This window comes from Sphaeramia orbicularis, chromosome 5 (assembly GCF_902148855.1).
Source record: "Sphaeramia orbicularis chromosome 5, fSphaOr1.1, whole genome shotgun sequence".
In the NCBI taxonomy this organism is placed as follows: domain Eukaryota; kingdom Metazoa; phylum Chordata; class Actinopteri; order Kurtiformes; family Apogonidae; genus Sphaeramia; species Sphaeramia orbicularis.
The window spans coordinates 25,733,984-25,753,898 of NC_043961.1; the positions used below are offsets into that span (position 1 = coordinate 25,733,984).

General features: G+C 38.6%; 1 protein-coding gene across 2 annotated transcripts; it reads left to right on the forward strand.

The window, feature by feature from the left end:
* Positions 1-1,030: 1,030 nt before the first annotated feature.
* On the forward strand, positions 1,031-19,734 carry mapk14b (mitogen-activated protein kinase 14b). 2 transcript variants are annotated; one of them, XM_030134256.1, is made up of 12 exons: positions 1,031-1,480; positions 7,518-7,647; positions 11,021-11,079; positions 11,939-12,050; positions 12,245-12,274; positions 12,520-12,567; positions 12,651-12,765; positions 13,513-13,584; positions 15,744-15,823; positions 16,883-16,961; positions 17,481-17,654; positions 17,760-19,734. In XM_030134256.1, exons 1-12 carry the CDS (start codon positions 1,362-1,364, stop codon positions 17,825-17,827), a joined length of 1,086 nt encoding a protein of 361 aa, XP_029990116.1. In that variant the 5' UTR covers positions 1,031-1,361; the 3' UTR covers positions 17,828-19,734. The 2 variants fall into 2 exon arrangements, with proteins under 2 accessions (XP_029990116.1, XP_029990115.1); XM_030134255.1 differs by lacking the exon at positions 15,744-15,823 and adding an exon at positions 16,302-16,381 and having other exon boundaries at positions 1,032-1,480.
* Positions 19,735-19,915: the final 181 nt, after the last annotated feature.

Consider the following 19,915-nt stretch of genomic DNA (forward strand, 5'->3'; position numbering starts at 1 on the left):
TAATAAAGAAAATGTAAGTCAAAATGCCAGTTGGCTGTAGTTTCCAAAAGACAGTCTTAAGTCAAAATGTGAAATTCTGAGAAATAAAGAGAGAATGGGTTTTACTCAAGGAATGTTTATCATGAAGCTACCAGATGTACTTCAAAACACTGTCTGCACACTACAAAACAGTTTTCAGGTTCTTTTTAGTGGAAGATTTATTATTTCTTTTTTTTTTTTTTTTTTTAAATGTGCATAAACTACTATATATGAGTTATAATACTTTATCATATACATTGAAAACATCACCTAACCAACACTTTTGTCATTTGTTTTCCAATTGATCATATTAAAATATATAAGATTTAGCACATTTAATCTCTAAAGCAGATCATTAAAAAAAAAAAGTATATCAGTGTTATTACTGTAATTATGTAAAATTACTATTTTTGGAATCTTGTATTGTTTCCATTCTTTACATTAATTATTTGTACATATTATGTGGAGAGTAAAACCAGCACCTCTTAGTTTTAATAAGTTTTTGCTCCTTGCAATATGCAAGTAATTTCTATTCAACCAAGTGTGAGTCATGTAAAGGCAGATGGTTGCAGCTCCAATTTGTGTAGCCACAAAAGTTTCTAGTTGTGTCATCATGTATTTGTAAACTCCTTAGACATTTCGGTTTTCTTTTTCTATCTCTGTTGTTGCTGTTAAATGTAGTCAAGTGGATGAAAATTCTAGGCACTGTGGTATCTGTATCTGTATTACAGATCTGTTATTATTATGTGCATTATTGTGTTCCTATTTTCTCAGTACTTCCCTGGAAATTGCACATAGAACTTACACGCCTTTTACATCGTTATATTTGAGGCTCACGTGTTTTTTAAAGGTGCACAGTCACATCTAAAAGGTATTTGGTGACTGACAGAGGGAGATTCCCACTCATGTTCGCTGTTGCGATGGGATATCCCCTTGTTTCCCCACAACGGCTTACTTCTCGCGAGATTATCGCATCGGGGGCGCGCAGTAACGACGAGACGTACGCGTTCAGGGTTTCCGCGCGCACAGCAGTGAAAGAGCAGGGCGAAAAATCCAGCGAAAGCTAGTCCAGACTGAGCTTCCTGACCCGACAGCGTCTTGTAGAGGAAGTTGCCTCCAAGCTCCCCGACGTGCACGAAGAGGTGGGGATTTTTCTTGCACAATTGCACCGAATTTGCACAACCGGACGACTGAAGTTGTGTACCACCCAGGACCGGTTCAGTTTGTGAGTTTTACCGTGGAGCTGTACCCACACCACGTCGTGCCACACGGGAAGGAGAGGAGAGAGGGCAGAAGTTTCCGCTGGCTTGTTTTGTCACTGCGGGGCCAGTAAATCCGCAGGAATGTCGCAGAAGGAGAGACCCACTTTCTACAGACAGGAGCTCAACAAAACCGTGTGGGAGGTACCGGAGCGCTACCAGAACTTGTCTCCCGTGGGCTCCGGTGCATACGGATCCGTGTGGTAAGCAGTTGTTGCAGAAACTATGAAGAACACACAGCTCGATTGCACAACGGGCAAGCGGTTCCCACCACCCACAGAGGCCCCGTCGGAGCTAAGTCCCCACGGGAGGAGATAATATAGAAAAAAAGTGCACGGGAAGAAAATAAATAACTCCCTAACCGGGCCTTTCGTTTACATTTCTACTTTTGTTGTTACCGATTCGTGCACGTTTCGGCGCGGCTCGCATTTCTTCGGCGGGTGGGGATTATTTTTGTTTTTGTGCACATTTTTTTGCCGTCCCACAAGATCTCGTCCCGTAAACACCCGTTTTGTTCCGCTCATTTCCAGTAAGATCACTAGCGCTGAGGGAAAAAAAAGTTCACCCAGATTCACAGTGTATAATGTGCATGTCTGTGTTTTTATATATATTGTTAGTCTCCTTCTGACGAAAGCTCATCTGTGACATGTCGATGCTTGCATCATCTGACAAAGTGGTGCCTTCTGTGTTATAGATTTGCTGTTTTTACTCCGGTTTGACCAAAACGAAGGAAAAAAAAAACAATTGTCGTCCACTAGAACAGCATTGTAGTTTCACATGCACAACCTGGTACTTTGTACATCCGCACATTGCATGCATTATGCATTTTCCAGTTGGGTGCAGCCTGCAGAGTACCAGAAGGTCACGTGGTTTTCAGAAACTAGGCCCCCTCGTGCATAGTGAGAGCTTTCTATAGGAGCTCAATCCACGACGATGATGACTCTAGAATGATGTCACCCTTTCTCCCGTTGTGGTACACCCATGACTCACAGTCCCGAGGTTAGGTAGTGGCCTCAGCACTGACGCCCTTTAGTCACCACTAAGTCATGGATGGCATCGTACTGTAATTGGAACTTTTTTGTTAATTTAGGTGGTACTTTTCTATACATGAAACTGTTCTGTGAGTTTCTTACAGTTACTAGTGCAGAGTAAAGGGTTAATCATGACCTCATTTTCTTCACACAGACAATCACTGAAGAAACAGCCACAAAATGTAGATGTTTTCTCAAAGACAGTAATATAGAGTAATATTTAACCAGTTCCAGGGATCTGCTGATCTGGACCAATATGTATGAACCTCAACTGCAAAAGGAATGCTTTTAAATGCTGATTGAGGTTATAGGTCTTTCTCTTTGATTTATCGTTATATCTTGCTGACTCCAGGAGTTTTTCTTTCTCCTACCTGCATCTGCGCTGTTCTGCCTTTCAGGAAATTCCTCTGTGTTTAAATATATCTCTAACAAGAGCAACTTCTATCTCTTTGAGGAATCATATGGTCACAATGCTTTTGGGTGATTATAGCTTACAATAAATTTTCTGCGTGGTTTAAACTGCAGTGTGTCATTAAAAACCCTTCAGATGGTATCTGAAAAGTATAAATAACCTCACAAGACCTACTCCAGCATGTCACGGCTGTTGGACAGTTCAACACTCGCTCTCAGCATGTCAGCTGGGGAAGTCTTTGTTGCTGCTGCCATGACTTCCCTCTGCCTTTAAACACAAATTCTTCCCAGTTTCTAAATATGGAATGCATATAGGCCTGCTATAGATTTCTGAAATAATTTCCCCCTTAGGGTTTAGATGCAAGATTTATAAGAAAACTACCACCCCCTTCGCCTTAATAGTGACCTTGTTTCTATTTTTTGCATACCAGGGCTGGAAAAGAGCCAGGATGTGTATGAGGGGGGGCATATACGCTGAATTTACCTGGCAGGGATTTTGGTTGGAGCCATGTGCTGAAGTTTTGTTTTGGTCTTGAATACATTTCTTTGTAGAAAAAAACAAAACCCATATAGGTGTATAGGACGTGAGTGCATACCAAATCAACTGTTCATTGTGATGTATTAAAAATATATGACAAAATAGCTGCAGAAAATAATAGTTTGGCTAAAATATAAAATGAGGATAGAAAATGTCTTCCTTTTTTATATCATTCTCCATTGTTTGTATATTGAACTACAAATCAGACTTCTTTTAACCTTCATTTTGTGTCATTCAGGCACATTGAAAGCTGGAAGTTTACACAAAGGCAGCACCAACATGGAGGAGAATAAACATGACATGATTAGGCATCATTTTAAACAGGAATAGTTTGTTTTGGAAAATCAAAGTTAAAGAAGAAAGTAATCAAATGTGAATTATTACACGTGTCATTTAAAAAAAAAAAAAAAAAAAAAAAAGCATTCTAAGGTAACTAAGGTACTGCTCCAGTGACGTAAAGTTTCATATACTGTGGTAGAAGATCACAGCCATCATCAACCACCCCTAAAATGATGATACCAGTTAACATTTTGTTTTAGTATGTTTAGATATTGCTGTTCATTCTGAAAGTGTTGTAAGGGAAGTCTTATCAGGCAATGACGAGGTGTGACGTCATGATGGGTTCTGTGGCACAGATATGATTTTAAATTAGGAAATGTGAAGTGAGTTGTCAGCACTTCAGACAAACAGAAAGCTTACATTTAAAACCAGCAATTTTACATGACTTTGACTCCAACTTTCAGCCATGTGACGTCAGGCAAGTGGAGCCGCTCATTTTGGCATAAGCTCATGGATCAGGTGCTGGAGCCTCAAACATCTAGGCATGCAGATGTCACGTGCTAAGATGCTTAAAGAAAATAATTCTTTGCCAGTTCTTGTTGATCAGTACATTTCTGTTTACAAACCCTTGTAATATACAGATAATTAAGTATGCTTGTATGATAAAAAAAATAAAAACAATTTGCCTGTCAAGTTTAAAGCTTCTTAACCTTTTGAGCATATTTACATAATGTCTAGATCTGTGTGCTATTTACTTTCCACTAACTGCCTTTTCAGGGCTTATAACACGTAAAACTCAAGTGAGTGAGTTTGTTTCTATTCTAATCACAGCAGGTGGAAATATTGTTTTGCAGCTGTCACATAAGCCTTGACATTGTCAGTGATTTGTGAATGGCTTGTGACAATAAGTTGTGCTACAAATTACTACAGAGGACATGAATGATAAGCAGTTTCCAGTCGAAGGTTTAGTCTTCATTATACCGAGTGCATCATGTTGTCACCTGATGACCTGTATATCAGTACAAGAATGCTATGATGATAAAAGAGCAGGATTGTTTTACTGCAGGACGATCAAAAATGTGGTTATTTAATACTTTTCATGTTCTGTTTTCTTTTTACCTGTCTTTGCCCAGTGGTGTTAAGGTTTATCATTAGCTAAATGATTAAGTGCTGTTGTGCATCAGTCTTCCTCCTGCATATTTTTGCATACCATGTAATACAGACATAGTACAATTATATGCATCTACATACTAAGAAAAATCATCTTATATGATGGAAGATGTATTGTGAAGTATTATGCTAGATTAAACATTGACCAGTGTTTGTGTGCATGTTGATGCATTTAAAGACTTAAATGTTTACTGGAAAAACAACAGTAAAAGTGTCAAAAAGTATCCCCTCTGATTGGTGTGTATTGGTCTTCCTGTCAGACCAGACAGGTGACGACTTAAGACTGGGTAACGTGTTATATCAAAAGATGAAGAATTTAGGCTGGGGGGCTTATTGTTTCTTATTGACTTTCTGACAGGTATTAGCAATCACAGACTTGTTTAACAGGTTGTGGTTTTTTGTAACCATTTCAACATATGCAAATCATCTTCCCTGTTCATCTGAAGTACATACTTTTTCATGATGGAGAAAGAGTTGCACAATAAAATGCATTAACAAAATGGTACTTTTGGTACTCTGCTAGTTCGGTACAGATATTGTAATCTATATTTTCAAGACTTAGTGTGTGCTCCGTCATACTAATTGTCAGTTGTGTCGATATAAGTAATGTCATTATGAATCAGCATAACTAATTAAGTCATTCTGCAGACATGTAGATTTACACGTTCACTTTGCTTATATGTTTGGTCTTTATTAGTCAACATGCTGCTGACGACCACTGCTTCCCTGTGATGCTGGCCTCATCTCATGCTGTTCCCTTTACAGCCCACATTTTTTTATAGCTGTTTGTTATTGCCCTTCCATTTATTACACACTAATTGGATGGTGTATGCTTAGACTCGTTTTGTTTGCCCAGCAGATTAGCAGCAATTTTAAAGACTGTGTGCATGTTTCTTTCTTAAGTATTTGACTTTGCTGTTGTGCAGTGTCTACTGAATATGGGTTTTCCCTAACAAGTGTCATGCAAACAAATTGTCCCACAGGGCTGGTACAAAGAGTACACTGGGTGTGGGAGATTATCTCTGACTTTCTGTTGAAAACACTGCTTATCTTAATGTTCTACTGTGGATGTAACTTTGTCACAAGCACTGATTTATTTTTAAGGATATTCGTGGTTGAATTAGGTGTGTTGACTCAGGTGCTCAATATAAAGATCAACAGCTTAAATCTATCAGGTTGTGATTGTATGTCCAGAGGAAATGACTCTTGTCTCCTCTTGCGATTATTGACAGAGCAACAAACCAAACCCATATGAGTGGCTGTAGTGCAGCTTCCAACTCGGTGCAGCTTCCATCTAAGCAGTTACACCACTCCGTACAGTTCTTCCCCTGGATTATTTTGGCCATATAATGTAATTTGTTGCTCTTTGACAAACAAAGAAAAAGCCTCATTTAAATATTTCATGCCTATTTAGATGAAGTTACAGATGGAAAGAGTTCACAGGAAGTGGAAACAGTATTTGCTGGCAAATGGCACAAATCTACAAGGCTGATTTTGCAACCATCCATTTGTGATGCAGCTTAAGTGATTGATCTGGAAGGAATGTGGTTTATTGTAAGTGGATTGTGTTTCTCAAACAAGCAGGAAATGCAGCGATGTCACACTTCATAGAAAGGCCAAGCCCTTCTCCCTTTTTGTCTTTCACATTTTACTTATTTCTGTATCTGTATTGGCCTCCAATAGTTTTACAGCATTTATAGCTTTGATGAATCCTTGATCATAACAGAAAGATTGATTTATATCTCTACCTTTTAGAGTGGATTCTTTTCATTTTTGTAGCTTCACTTCATTTTGCCCCTAGAGAAGCAACTAGAGCACATGCATGTTAGCTTTTACTTGTCTCTTTAAATGTGCTTTTTTTTGCCACGCCTGCCATTGTTGCCATGTCTCTATAGTGACAATACAGTATTCTGTTACACCATTACATTGAGGTGAGTGAAATAAGCAGTAAAGGGTTGAATGAATGGATAAAAGGGTGAATGAAAACCAGAGGAAACACAGCCCTGCATACTCACGTGGACCACTTCAACACCATTTCAGGGCAGGTTCTTGTTAACCCGAGCCATGATATAATCTGTGGAATCCTTTTATTAGATATGGTGCACACCAAACTATTATGCTAAACTCAGATATTGCAAAACATTGTTTAGCCATCAGGGGGAAACTAGGCCACAAAGTCTAATCACCAGGTTGCTCTTATGGTAGTCATTTATGTTTGTTTCTGTATCATCAGTCATTTTGCCAAAACTCAATTATTATAATTTATCTTCTCAGGAAAAAAATGCTGCTAATCATGTTTTGATAGCCTGATTTTACAACCAGACATGTTGGAGCTAGTTGGATACATAAATTGGAACATAAATCCCTAAATTGAGCTGTAATAATAGACTGTTCGTGGCCTGTGTCAGGAAGTCGTGGACATTATGTGCCAAGTCAGACAGGTCAGGCTGTCTGCTTCTTTGAACATCCAAATTAGGTTTGTGTTAAGAAAGATCTAACTGTAAGATCTACAATTTGACTGACTTTCACACTTGTTTTGCTTTATGGCATTTTATTAGCATGAATGCTATTTCCCTTATAGCCTTAAGGTACAGAGTGTAATAAGAAGTGAAACCAGGAACTCACTGTTATGCAATTATTTGCTTTGTTTACTGGGTTAGTGCTGCCCACGCAGACAAGTAAAACATCTCCATCTCTGTTTAATAAAGGGAAATATTTCAGGTCTGTGATATGAAATTTGTTTCTGGCCCAAAGTGGTGCTTATACTTTTCACTATTAGTGTTATCAACCACTGTTGTTTCTTTCTTCCAGTTCAGCGTATGATGTGAAGACAGGCTTGAAGATAGCGGTGAAGAAGTTGTCTCGACCTTTCCAGTCTATCATCCACGCAAAGAGGACTTACAGAGAGCTGCGGCTGCTCAAACACATGAAGCACGAGAATGTAAGTCACCTACAGTGAGCTCATATCTCCAACTAAAGTGTGCCTCCACCTCCTTAGAGAACCTTACAAACAGCAGGTTTTCATGCACACCCTTCTTTTTGCCTGCAGCATTTCTAACATTTTTCAAAGTGCAACTTAGCAGCTCACCTGTCATTTTCTCTCTGTGTTATCGTTGTTTTCTGGCAGGAGTCTCATGTCACTGTTAAGACTTTTCATTGTAAATGAAGCTTCATGAGTGTGAGACATGTAGTACATTTACTAGCCCGACATGATATTTTACTCACTTGCCCAATTAAGGAGGTGGCAGAAAGACATAAATAAGCACATAATAGATGTAAGGAGTGAGCCACCTCACCACCTACATATTTTTGAGATTCAGATGCATAGTTAATTTTAGTTTTATTATTTTTTAGTTTTTTATTATTCAAGACTATTATAGCCATTTGGTCTTCATTGAAAATATAACATTACAAATTATTTTATTTGCTGATCATTAATAAAACATGGGCAAGTAGACTTCTGGCCCACTTTCCTGACTGAATAAGTTTTAAAAAAAAAAAGAAAAAAACAGAAAAGCAGGAGAGATTTGATAGTCCATACTTAAAGGCATCCATAAGCACACAGAGGTGAGGTAAAAACAAGATCATACATGACAACTGTGTCTTCCTAACTGACTGTTAAAGCCATCCTGCCCACACCAAAACACTAACTATGAAGATGGAGTTGTGGAATAACAATAGCATGTTAGGTACTGTAGCCTGGTTTCTTGTGTCGAATCGTAAACACATGTAGAAGCCCAGTAGCCTCAAGCAAGAGGGGGTAGTAGTTGATGTGGTTTCCTTAACGTAGATGTTTTTGCAGAGAGTGATCAAAGCCTGGTGTCCTGCTCTCTATAGGGAGCAGTGGATTTTGTGTCTTTTTCTTTCATCTCATTTCATCCCAGTTATGATTTATGGTATTTTACTTTTTTCCCTAAAGGCAGTTACTTTAGTTCCGCTCTGAAAATCACAGCCTCAGTTTTGTCTCTGTGTTATGCTGTACAGACAGTTGCCCACATACGCGATGCCAAACCACAGTTGGTATTTTCTACTGTAGAAAGGTACCAATACTCTGTCCAAAACATGTGGGTCTTTGTCTGTTATGTAATATTACTGGGTTTATTTCTTTTTTTTAAAGCTGAAGTACAGGTGATGGGTGTTGTGTGGGAGCAAGTCAACTGGTGAATAGTGTTTATAAGTATGAGAGCTCTACTGGTTGGTTCAGGGGTCTTTTCAGAGGCCAAGCAGGGCAAAGTGCAATGTAAAGAGTTTGTGTATTTGTTATTAGCAGAAATGACTTGTCGTGAGAGCTTGCTGATGACTGACAGGGTGGGCTGGTACATTCTTCAGAATCATCTGTCTGCCGCAGCAGCAGCGCAGCGCAGTTGTCTTAGATGACGCACACACAGAGGGAAAAAGAAACAGCAGCCTGAAGAAGTATGGAAAGTCTCAAAGGGGAAAACCCACCAACAGTTGAAGGCAATCAGCACAGCAGATCACATACTGAAATCCAATCTTTAGAGAGTTAATTGAATCTGATCTGAATATTGTCTCACAGTGCCAAATTGCCCTAAAGAACCCAGTGCACATGCTCATCTCAGATTTAATGCATCATCTCATCAGATACTCATGACGTCATCATAACACAGTATATGTTGTCACTAAGATTAAATTTTTACCGTCAAATCTGATTTAGTAATGCTACTGCAGAGAGTCTGCAGAAAAGCCTTTAAAAAATCAGGAGCTTCTCTGCAGGAGTTGGCCATATGTCACTAAAAACTGCTGAGAAATGTCCTGTGTGAATACATCAGACCAGCAAAGAAGAGCAAACATACACAAAATACATTACATGAAAGTCAGGCCAAACCATATTGAAAGGAGTCCAGCTCTCCTTATGTTGTGGAAAAAAAAAAAGCTTCCATATGAATCATTCTATCTTATGCCAAAACGTAATTTAAAGTAGCTGTGCCTCTGTCCATTTACCCACACTCACATAACTTGTTCATTGCAGGCCTGTACTCCAGCATCATAAAAGTCAACATTTTAGTTCAACAGTTTGGAAATGAGTGCTGCATGATGCTTTTGGTGAAACACTAAATTGGGGTTCACTTAGACAAGGATTAAATTGGGTCATCCTTAATGTGTGCTTATATCAGTGAACTTAATATAGGAATTTGGTCTTCTATAAAATGTCCAATAATCATTATCTTAAAAAGCTGCATTACTTAAAAAATACAAAAAAATATGTGAATTTGGTGCCTGTTATAAAGCAGTGTCGGCTGTTCTAATGGACAGTTAAAATAAAGAGTTTCATCAGCAGCAGTGATCATTAATTAACATCAAAGCCTGTTTCATCATAACAAAAAAAAAATTGCACAAAGCTTTTGTTTTTAATCTTTGATAAATACCTATGCTTTACATAGAGAGGGATTCTGTGATTCTGTGTTTTCCTCATGCTGTTGCCAGGAGACTCCCTGGGTTTTGATTTTGGAAAGCCTGAGTGGACCAATCAGCTGTTTGTTGTGGCTCTAGCCCACCAATCAGCTGTGGGCTGATGCCCTGTGTGGGCAGGCAGCTCATGTGCGTTTTACAATACCTACTGTATCCACCTCAGTTGGTCTCTTCAGGGGGTGGGGGCTGGGTTGGCATACAGGGCTGCTCGCTGCCAGTGTCCCTGTGTGCATGCATACACAAAGTTGGTCACAAAAACATCCTCTAAGATTTGTTCAGTTTGTTTTCATTCACTTTGTTCATTCAAATCTGACGAATGTAGAAAACAGATTTGCTGTGTGCGTGTTATATGTCTTACATTTACAGAAAACAGCCTGCCATATTCTGTCATTTTCACACATTTTTTTAGCCTTCCTGTGGTGCAGTCACACTTACAAAAGCACTTGAAAAATTGACAAAACATAGCAAAAGCATGCGTGCCAGCTGAAGCTGACTGTTTTTTAATGGTGATGCATTAACACTAGCATAATGCACTCAGAATTAAAATTTATCAGGAACAAATGGACATTGTTGCTGTATGCAAATAATTCTGTGAAACCTAATGTCATTAAACACTGCATATTTGTGCTTCGTTTTAATCTCCACTAGTTTCAGTTTTGTGTTCTTGGTGTATGAACTTTTCCGATAATGCTTGTTGCTTTCTCTGAAATCATATATTGAGGTTATCACCCTCATTTAGGTGATAAAACCAGGCAGGGGGAAAAAAGAAAAGTGCAAGGATAATCTAGGATGCATCACTAAACACAAAAACTAAGATGAGTCCATAAAAGTTAACTCTTTTTCTCATCCTGTTTGTTGACCTGGGCTGTTCCTTCTACTTTCAGGTGATTGGTCTATTAGATGTTTTCACACCAGCGACAAGCTTGGAGGAGTTCAATGATGTGTAAGTAAAACTCCATGTTGTTTATTCCAGTCTGAGTTTTCTGTTTGTATTTGGCTCCTGTGTGTACTTTATTCAGTTTTTTTTCTACGTTCCATCTGTCTCAGCTCTTCTTATAAATGTAGTTTGTCTCATTCTTACACAGTGAAACTATTGATGCAGTGGGTGTTTTTCGAAATTAATACAAGAGCAAAGCTAGAGCTTCAATCAGATCAGTCATGTACCTCCTAAATTTGTATATTTCAGCCATGTGGCAGTTGAACCAAGGTGAATGCAGGATGCACGTGCACATCACAGCCAGTCTCCATGGTAACAGCCATTGGGCTGTCTCTGGGGTACTGTATGTGTGTGTTTCGTGTATGTGTGTGTGTGCGCGCGCGCAGAATATTCAATCAGCGTCCTTGAATTCTCTACATGGCGTGTCGTCATCAGCATGTTGCACATTTGTGGAAATGTGATACGAAGCTACACAGATGCACACAAACGTAGCTGCAGCATCTGTTGCACAATAGTTTAAGAACTGACACCTCACTGTCCTTTTTAACTAGTAATCATCAGCAACACGGTGAAATGAATGAGTCTTAGCACAGACAGACAGATGCTGAATGCATGTACGTGTTCACAGACCTGCCAATAACTGTTTTCTCATTTCAATTGAGGTTGGACAGCAAATATGCCACGCTTACTCTGTACAATAATGAAATTCACACAAAATAGCCATTTGTCACCCTCTTAATTACATTTTTAACCATTTCTTCTTTTCTAAAGGACATGAATTGTGTTCACAAAGAGAAGAAAGTTACATCAACAGACACGGGCAGCTGAAATACTACTGTACATCTCATTGGCTGCTGTTTTGCAGGTATTTGGTGACACATCTAATGGGAGCAGACCTCAACAACATTGTCAAGTGTCAGAAGCTGACCGATGACCATGTCCAGTTCCTCATCTACCAGATTCTCAGAGGCTTAAAGGTCAGTGACGTGTCATCTTTAACACCTTACATCTTCTGAAAGTGGTTTAAGTTGAGCATTAAACTCCTCTTTTGTCCTTGCAAACTATTAAATTGGATTTGTAAAAGAATGCTGGTCTGATGTAATTTACCAGCACGATTTTATGTGAATATAAATATTGAAGTTTAATCATCGTGTTCATTTTTTCCTCGCAGTACATACATTCTGCTGATATCATCCACAGAGTAAGTTGTGACCTTGTTTCATTATCTTGAATTCTGATATGTACTGTATTGTTTAATTCTTATAAATGTCATTGTCTTGAAGTAGGGATAGTCACAAGGTCCTCTTGACCATGTAAAATGGCATCAAAAAGCCAAAACAATTGCCACATCAGCTTCCACGTATGGTATTCAGGGAAAGAAGCATAATATAATACCCCTCTAAAGTCATGTCTTGACTTTTTCCTCATATCTTTTTTTCTCCTCAGGACCTGAAGCCCAGTAATCTGGCTGTGAATGAAGACTGTGAACTAAAAGTGAGAAAATAGTTGATTCAAAGAACATGTTTGCTGTAAGTTACTTATTTTTTTCACACACAAAAACATCTTTGCCCCATCAGATCCTGGACTTTGGTTTGGCCCGACACACAGATGATGAAATGACAGGTTATGTAGCCACCCGGTGGTACCGAGCTCCAGAAATCATGCTCAACTGGATGCACTACAACATGACAGGTACACACCAACGCAATGCAACAGGACATAATGTAAAATTCAATTTCTCTCTAACTGTAAGGCCTCACTGACATAACTGCATTTAAGGATGAAGTGACTCTCAGGGTTCAGGATTCAGTTTTTGTGTCATTTTGTCGCTTCTTTGAAAAATAACATAATTTCACCAAACATGTAGTTTTTTTCTTTCTATTGTGTTTTGAGAGTTCAATACATTATAAATGATGGTAACAATTTTCAACAAAACTGGACAGCTCTTCCATTTTATTTGTTGTTTTACATTTTCTACATGGTCCAAGTCAGTTACCACACTAAAAACGCACTTTTTCATTGTTGAACAGCATGTGAATGTGTTCTTGGATTGTCAAATAAATTAGGTTTTTTGGCTTTTTGTTCACCAAGAGTTGCAAAGCAGTGTTCATAGTAACCATTTCAAAACCAGATGCATGCAAATGGCAGGTGTAGCATATCTTTCCATGCAGTTTTTGCTGCTTCTTAATGTCTTTTGAGCACATTTTGAAATGTTCATTCTGTTGCATCAGAGAATTGTAACCACAATGCATCCTAAATGTGTTAAATTGGTTTATATATTGGTCCATGTAATGTAGTTTGTATAGGCCTAGGTAAGCTTCAAAAGTCATACGTATTACACGTGTCCATCAGATGAATGAGCTTCATTGTAAAAGATGCTGAATAATATGTAAACTGAAGTACTCACTGTGCTGCATATTTCCCTTTTACATACAATAGTGGATATCTGGTCAGTGGGCTGCATCATGGCGGAACTACTTACTGGACGGACACTCTTCCCTGGCACAGACCGTATCCTTCCACCACTGTCATTTCCAATGCATAAATGAAATGCTTCTTGGAGTGATCTCATAGGTCTCTGATTGGTATTGAAGCAGTAGTACACGGACGTGACCTGTGCATGTGATTAGATTGCACAATAATTGCATGAGATCTGTTATTCCCTTCAAAGTCTTAAACAGGCTGTTGTTTTGTTGCTACATCAAGCTTACTCAAAGGGATTGCTTAGTATTGACGCTTGTGAGATGAATGTCAGAACAATCGAGGAAGTGTGTGTGTGTGTGTGTGTGTGTGATCGTGTGTGTGTGTATGCATGCCTGTGATAGGAGTTGGATTTGCCCGTGGTCTATGACTCAGCACTGCCCACTGTTGTCTCCGCCGCTTCTTCACAATACAGTACACCTTCCTGTTTCCCTCCCACAGCACTACTCACACACAGCAGCAGAGCGTTAAGCTGTTTTAGAACCAAAACACACAGCAAGACACTATGTAATTAGGAAGAACACCATGTCAAATGTAGGAAATGGCACATATTACTCAGGTCATGGTGCTTGTTGAGATCAAAAATATGTGTGGACTGTTTTATAATGTGTTTTGTTATGATCAGTCAAGCCATCCACTCCTTCACTGCATGCTCTGTGGGTGTGTGTGTGCCCGCCCACTACATCAACCAACTGGGGTATCAGAGCTATCCATCTGCAAAGCCTAGTAAACACAGATCTCAGTTGCCTAGTTGTCTAGGTTTACCAGGCTGAAAGAAAAGTGATCTTTGTGCACCCATATGTAGGCTGCAGCTGTGTAGAAGTGCATGATTAACATGAAATCTTACTATGCTTATATCACTATCACGATATAAGCATTTGCAGGTTAAATTATGATCCTCTGCTTTATTTTGCCAATTAATCTGAAACTCAACCGTAAGAAGCACACCTACATGAAATGCACTTTAGCATGCTGCTGTTACCCTAGGCACGTCTTTGATTTTAGTATTTTAAGTGTCACTGTATTAAATGGAGGAATATTTAGTTTTACCTGTGCTGAGTTTTCAACCTGCCTACTTAAGGGATAATGTGTTTACTAGCTTTTTGTCCCATATGTTTATCATTACTTTAAAGGTAGGGTAGGAGATGTTTTCCTGGAGCATTTTTTACTATACTGCTTAAAATCCCCTTCACACCCTGATTGTGACCAATTAATTAAGTGCTCTAATACAAAAATAAAAAAAATTTTGGTCACCTGTTGAACAGACAGGACTGAAAAAACACCATCCAATCAGTTTAACCGGCCCATCAAAATGGTTGAATGGTGATATGTCTATCAAACTCAACTGCCATTTGTCTCTTCCCCCTCCCCCCTCTGTGCGTACCCCTCTTTGTGCACGAATCGTGCATTCTCAGAAGCTTAGAGCACTTGTACAGGAAATGAAGCCAGAGCTTGGCTATATTAGGATGTAAGGTTCACTGGCAAGCTGTTTTGTCACTAACATAAATCACTAGGGAATGTAACGTTCGCCAGCTAGATATTAATTGGGGCTGCTCTGCTAACAAACATAATAGTGAAATCCACAGATTACAGCGTTCAAAGCAAACTTTAGTGGGCTGCTAGCCTGGCATCAGTCTTACTTCAATCAGCTGTTCTTACTACCGGAGGGGTTGATGCTGCGCAGCGCTCGTGAACCCTCAGGAACAAGCATTGTGCATTCCAGTATGCTGGAGGTGTGGCTTCAGAGGGAAGTCTGAAGAAAGGGGTTTGGACTTTTGAATTGTGTATTTTCAAAATGTAGGTTGTTCAAACCATTTTTCCAGGATCTTCTACCCCACCTTTAACGTTACTTATGAACAAATATACAGCTATTTGATTAATAAGTTGGAAGGCAACAATTAGTGACTATATTGATGATTGATTAACCATTTTTATGTTTTTCCTCAGCAAAAGGGTTTTGGTGTCTGTAGCTTTTAAATGAAATGTGAAGATTTAATGTTCTTTCTGATTCCTATTTGTAAACGGAATACTTTGTACTTTTCTCCTGTTGTTGGTCAAACAAAGAATGACATTTTAACTACGTCACCTTGGACTGAAGGGGAAAATAACCAGATTGTTGTACCTGTCACCCGTCTCGTCTGTCCCAACACCCTCCATCCCTCCTGTTTTCCTTTATGTGAGTGTGGTAGACATTGATCAGTTGAAGCTTATAATGATGCTCGTCGGAACCCCAGGGCCCGAGCTCTTGATGAAAATTTCTTCAGAGTCTGTGAGTGTCAAACACAACCCTGCCTGCTTGTGTTTGTGTTGCCTCTCTGCTGCCCTGGCAAGAGTTGGACAGTCTGTTTTTCTACTTTTATTGTTAATTCTACATCTAAACTGCACCTGTTTTGCCACAGAATGTCTTCTAAATGGCTTTACTTGCACTTTAGCACAAGGCTTTAATCCTTGCTTTAATCTGGCATGTACTGTGAACTCCTACACAAAATTCTTTTACTAGAAACTCCGCTAACCTCTTTACATGATAAAGCTGCTAGGCTCTGCCATATAATATCCATAGAAGCCTGGATACTTCATTAAGGGTTATAGCCTGTCAAGAGTGAATTCAGAGTTGTCTTCCTCCCTTTTTATATCTTCTTCATCCTCACCTGTGTGACATCCTTCCTCAATCACACACTCTTCTAACTACCATGGTCTTTGACGTGCTGACATCCATCTTATGATGCCCCTTGACTCAAAAGCCGTAGATATAAACCAGCTGCAGCAGATAATGCGCCTGACGGGGACGCCCCCAGCCTCCCTCATAAGCAGGATGCCCAGCCATGAGGTGAGACCTGAACCCCTGCTCTTCCCCATCCAACACAAGGGGGCCGAGTTTCAGCCATCCACCATCCGATGTACATCCCTCCTGACATTAGGATAGACGTTCGCCATTAAGACCTGGTGTATTGTTTACAAATGTTTCCAGCCAGCTCTTATTAGCATTTTCTGTGAATTGTCATCTGCTCTCATTTCACTCATTCTGTTTCCTTCCTGACTCACTGTGCTTGTCACATCAAGGCTTCCTTGGGTGCTTTGCCACTGCAGTGTGTTCTGATGAGCTGTGTGCAGTCTTTATAACAAATCTGTATGAAAACTCATACCATAATTTTGAATGCATGTAATGAGTTGTATTGAAAGTAACAGTGATTGAAGCATTATCTCCTAGAACAATGTGCAGTAATATTTATTCTTTAGTAAATCTATTATAAGAGCATTACCTAGTGTAGTAGTTTGCAACTGTTGTTTGATACATTCTTTTAACATTTTTGTCTATTTTGTCCCAAAGGCGAGAAACTACATAAACTCACTTGCCCACATGCCCAAGAGGAACTTTGCTGATGTTTTTATTGGTGCCAACCCACTTGGTGAGTTTTAGAATAAGTCCATGAGTCAACACTTTTGGCTCAATGAGTCCATCTAGTGGCATAAAAAAAATACATATGTATATATATTTTTCCTTTTTTTTTTTTTTTTTTTTTTTACTTTTTGCTGTTTTGCTCCAATGTGATTTGTGAATTTAAAATGTCATTTTCCAGCCCTAGAAATCTAATAAAGTAAGAAAAGTAATCTAGAGGCTATTAGACAAAGACATTGAGAAATTTCAGAATTAAGAAAATGAAGGCATAAACCTGATGATCGCACTGTCATCATTTGATATTTTTAGTTCATGAGGATATACCTAGAATCATGGTGCTCTATTTTCATTTAGCATTTCCATTACATTTCAACAATTTCTTTTTGGTAAATTAGCTCATGCAGAGTGCACAGTTTTGTGCCAAGTAGTTTCTGTCTCATCCATCTAATCTATCCTTTTTTATGTATCTGTCCCATCTATGTTTTTTTAATATATTCTAATTCATGTTGTTTTTTTTTTTTTCCTTAAGCGGTGGACTTGCTGGAGAAAATGCTGGTACTGGACACAGACAAACGGATCACAGCGTCTGAGGCCCTGGCCCACCCATACTTTGCCCAGTACCATGATCCAGATGACGAGCCTGAAGCAGAGCCTTATGACCAGAGCTTCGAAAGCCGTGAGCTGGAAATCGAGGAGTGGAAGAGTAAGCTGGAACAGTGTTATGCCTAACAATGAGAGCTGGATTGAAATAGGGTGTGTATGTTTTGCATGTAGTAGATTGTAAATACCCCTTTTTCTTGTTTCTCAGGGTTAACCTACGAAGAAGTACTCAGCTTTGTGCCACCATCGTTGGACGGAGATGAAATGGAATCTTGAGGAAGAAGCAACTTCTCCATCTTTTGTTTTCCAAAACAAAAAAAAACACTCTTCAAGGACTATCAGTCTCATTTGACTATCCATCACTCTCCTCACAACCATGACATTCAAGTGCCTGCGGTCATTCATCTCTAGGGGATGTTGCGATATCGGGGATAAAACGTCATCTTGTTCATCCCCTTCTCCCGTTGCTGTTTTTGTTTCCTTGCATCCCATTGTGCTGAGACTTAAGACTTAAATTCTCCTTTTACTTTTAGTGGGTTTTGACCTCAGACATTTATTGTTAATAGTGTCCCCTGTTTGACTCAAATTTAGGAATTACATTTCAGTATCAGAACTATGTAAATATCAGAGCCAACAGTATTTGTACATAAGTACTAAAAGCAAAAGTTACCTTATTTGTTTAACAGCTGAGACATACTTCAGCAGATCCCTTTCACAGTATCAAGTATATTGCTAGAATTTAGCCCAAAATTATATATAAAAAGAGCAGTTACTTGTAATACGATACAAGTATGTCAAGAATAGACTTATATATTAACCTCTTAATGTCACAGATCCAGGCCATCGTATTTTTTATTTTTTTCTATCCCCCTTTTTTGTAGACATGGCTCATGTAGCCATTAACTCATTACATATTATTTAGTTTTCACACCTTCCGTTAGCACTTAAATTGTGTAATTTAAGAGGAATGTTTTTTTCACAGTCACCATTATAACATTACCATTTTAGCATGAAAAAGCCAGATTTAGACTTATTCATTTTGGAAAATGTTTATTTTCCATCACGACATCAAGTGACAATGTACTTCAATCATTATACATTTATAAAACACGGTAATATTAATGTTTATTGAATGTTGGGGCACAAGGCAGCCCTGTATTTATGATCTTTTGTTATTTGTTTGTATATCAATGTAAAAGAGAATATTATTTGTCAGAATTTAAGGGTCTTTTTATTATTTATGGAGAGCTTAATGTATCAGAAACCAAATGTATCATCAATAATTTCATCTGTCAGTTGAGCCGTGGTGACTGCAGTTACAGCTTGTGTATTGGAGCCAGAAGAGGTCATGGCCAAAAATTTGTTTTATAAACTTCACAGGTTGCAGTTGTTTCAATTTAGTATTTCTGGGCTTCTATGGGTTTTGAGTTGGAAACTATTGTTATACATTTATTTATTACTTTATTTTGTTCCCTTAGGTACTATCCCCAGAAATTATACCACCTTCAAAAATTTCAGCTGAAAATATCCAGCATTTAAAGCAAATTGTGTTACGAGTGCATCAAATGATTTTGTATCGACCAACAACCACTAAACCATAGACTCCTGGTCCAGAAATGCGCATGTATTGATTAAATGTTTAGGTAGATTCCTAAAAATCACTTTTACAAGTGGCATACAAGCTATATCCACAGTTGCTCTGGCTAATGTCAACCAAACACCAGTGTCTTCACAGTTTCACAACAACTGCTTGTTTTCATGTAGTGCTTTTTCTAATATATTACTTTATTCTTTGCGTGTTAAATCAAGATTCAATGTTCTTCTGTGATTCTGTAAACTGATTGTTTTTTGTTTTTTTTTTTAGTAAGGTTAGAACCATGTTTGTCATCCTTTAAATAATTTAGTAAGGCACATTTTTGTGGGAAAGTGTGTATGTTTACTCACTGGATGCTGAAGGGCAATGCTGAAGACTTATTTGTCATTTTAAAACAACTGCATCAGTTATAGAGGATCTTGTTCATATCCCAATGTTTATAGTTAATTTGATTATTGGTTATGCTTTATTTGACTGAGATGTGTTCATATCTTTTTACTGTGTTATTTACCACATGTACCAAGACAGCAGGCCACGCCACCTGTAAATACCACCATTAGAAAATAAAGGCTACTATTTTTCAAAACTACAGCAGTGTACAGTGTTATGATGCGTTTACATGTCTGTAGGCTGCCACAGGACTAAACTGCAGTTGCCAGTAGGTGGCAGCATAAGACGTCATGTGAGAAGAGCTACAGACTAAGTGACTAAATCTGCAAGGAAAAAGAGAAGGCAGGACATAAAAAGAACTGAAGGCATTTACAGTTAAA

Coding starts and splice junctions, on each gene's coding strand:
- mapk14b (XM_030134256.1), top strand. CDS start 1,362: ATGTCGCAGAAGGAGAGACCCACTTTCTACAGACAGGAGCTCAACAAA. Junction 7,648..11,020: donor AACACATGAAGCACGAGAAT/GTAAGTCACCTA, acceptor TTCTACTTTCAG/GTGATTGGTCTATTAGATGT. Junction 12,051..12,244: donor AGATTCTCAGAGGCTTAAAG/GTCAGTGACGTG, acceptor TTTTCCTCGCAG/TACATACATTCTGCTGATAT.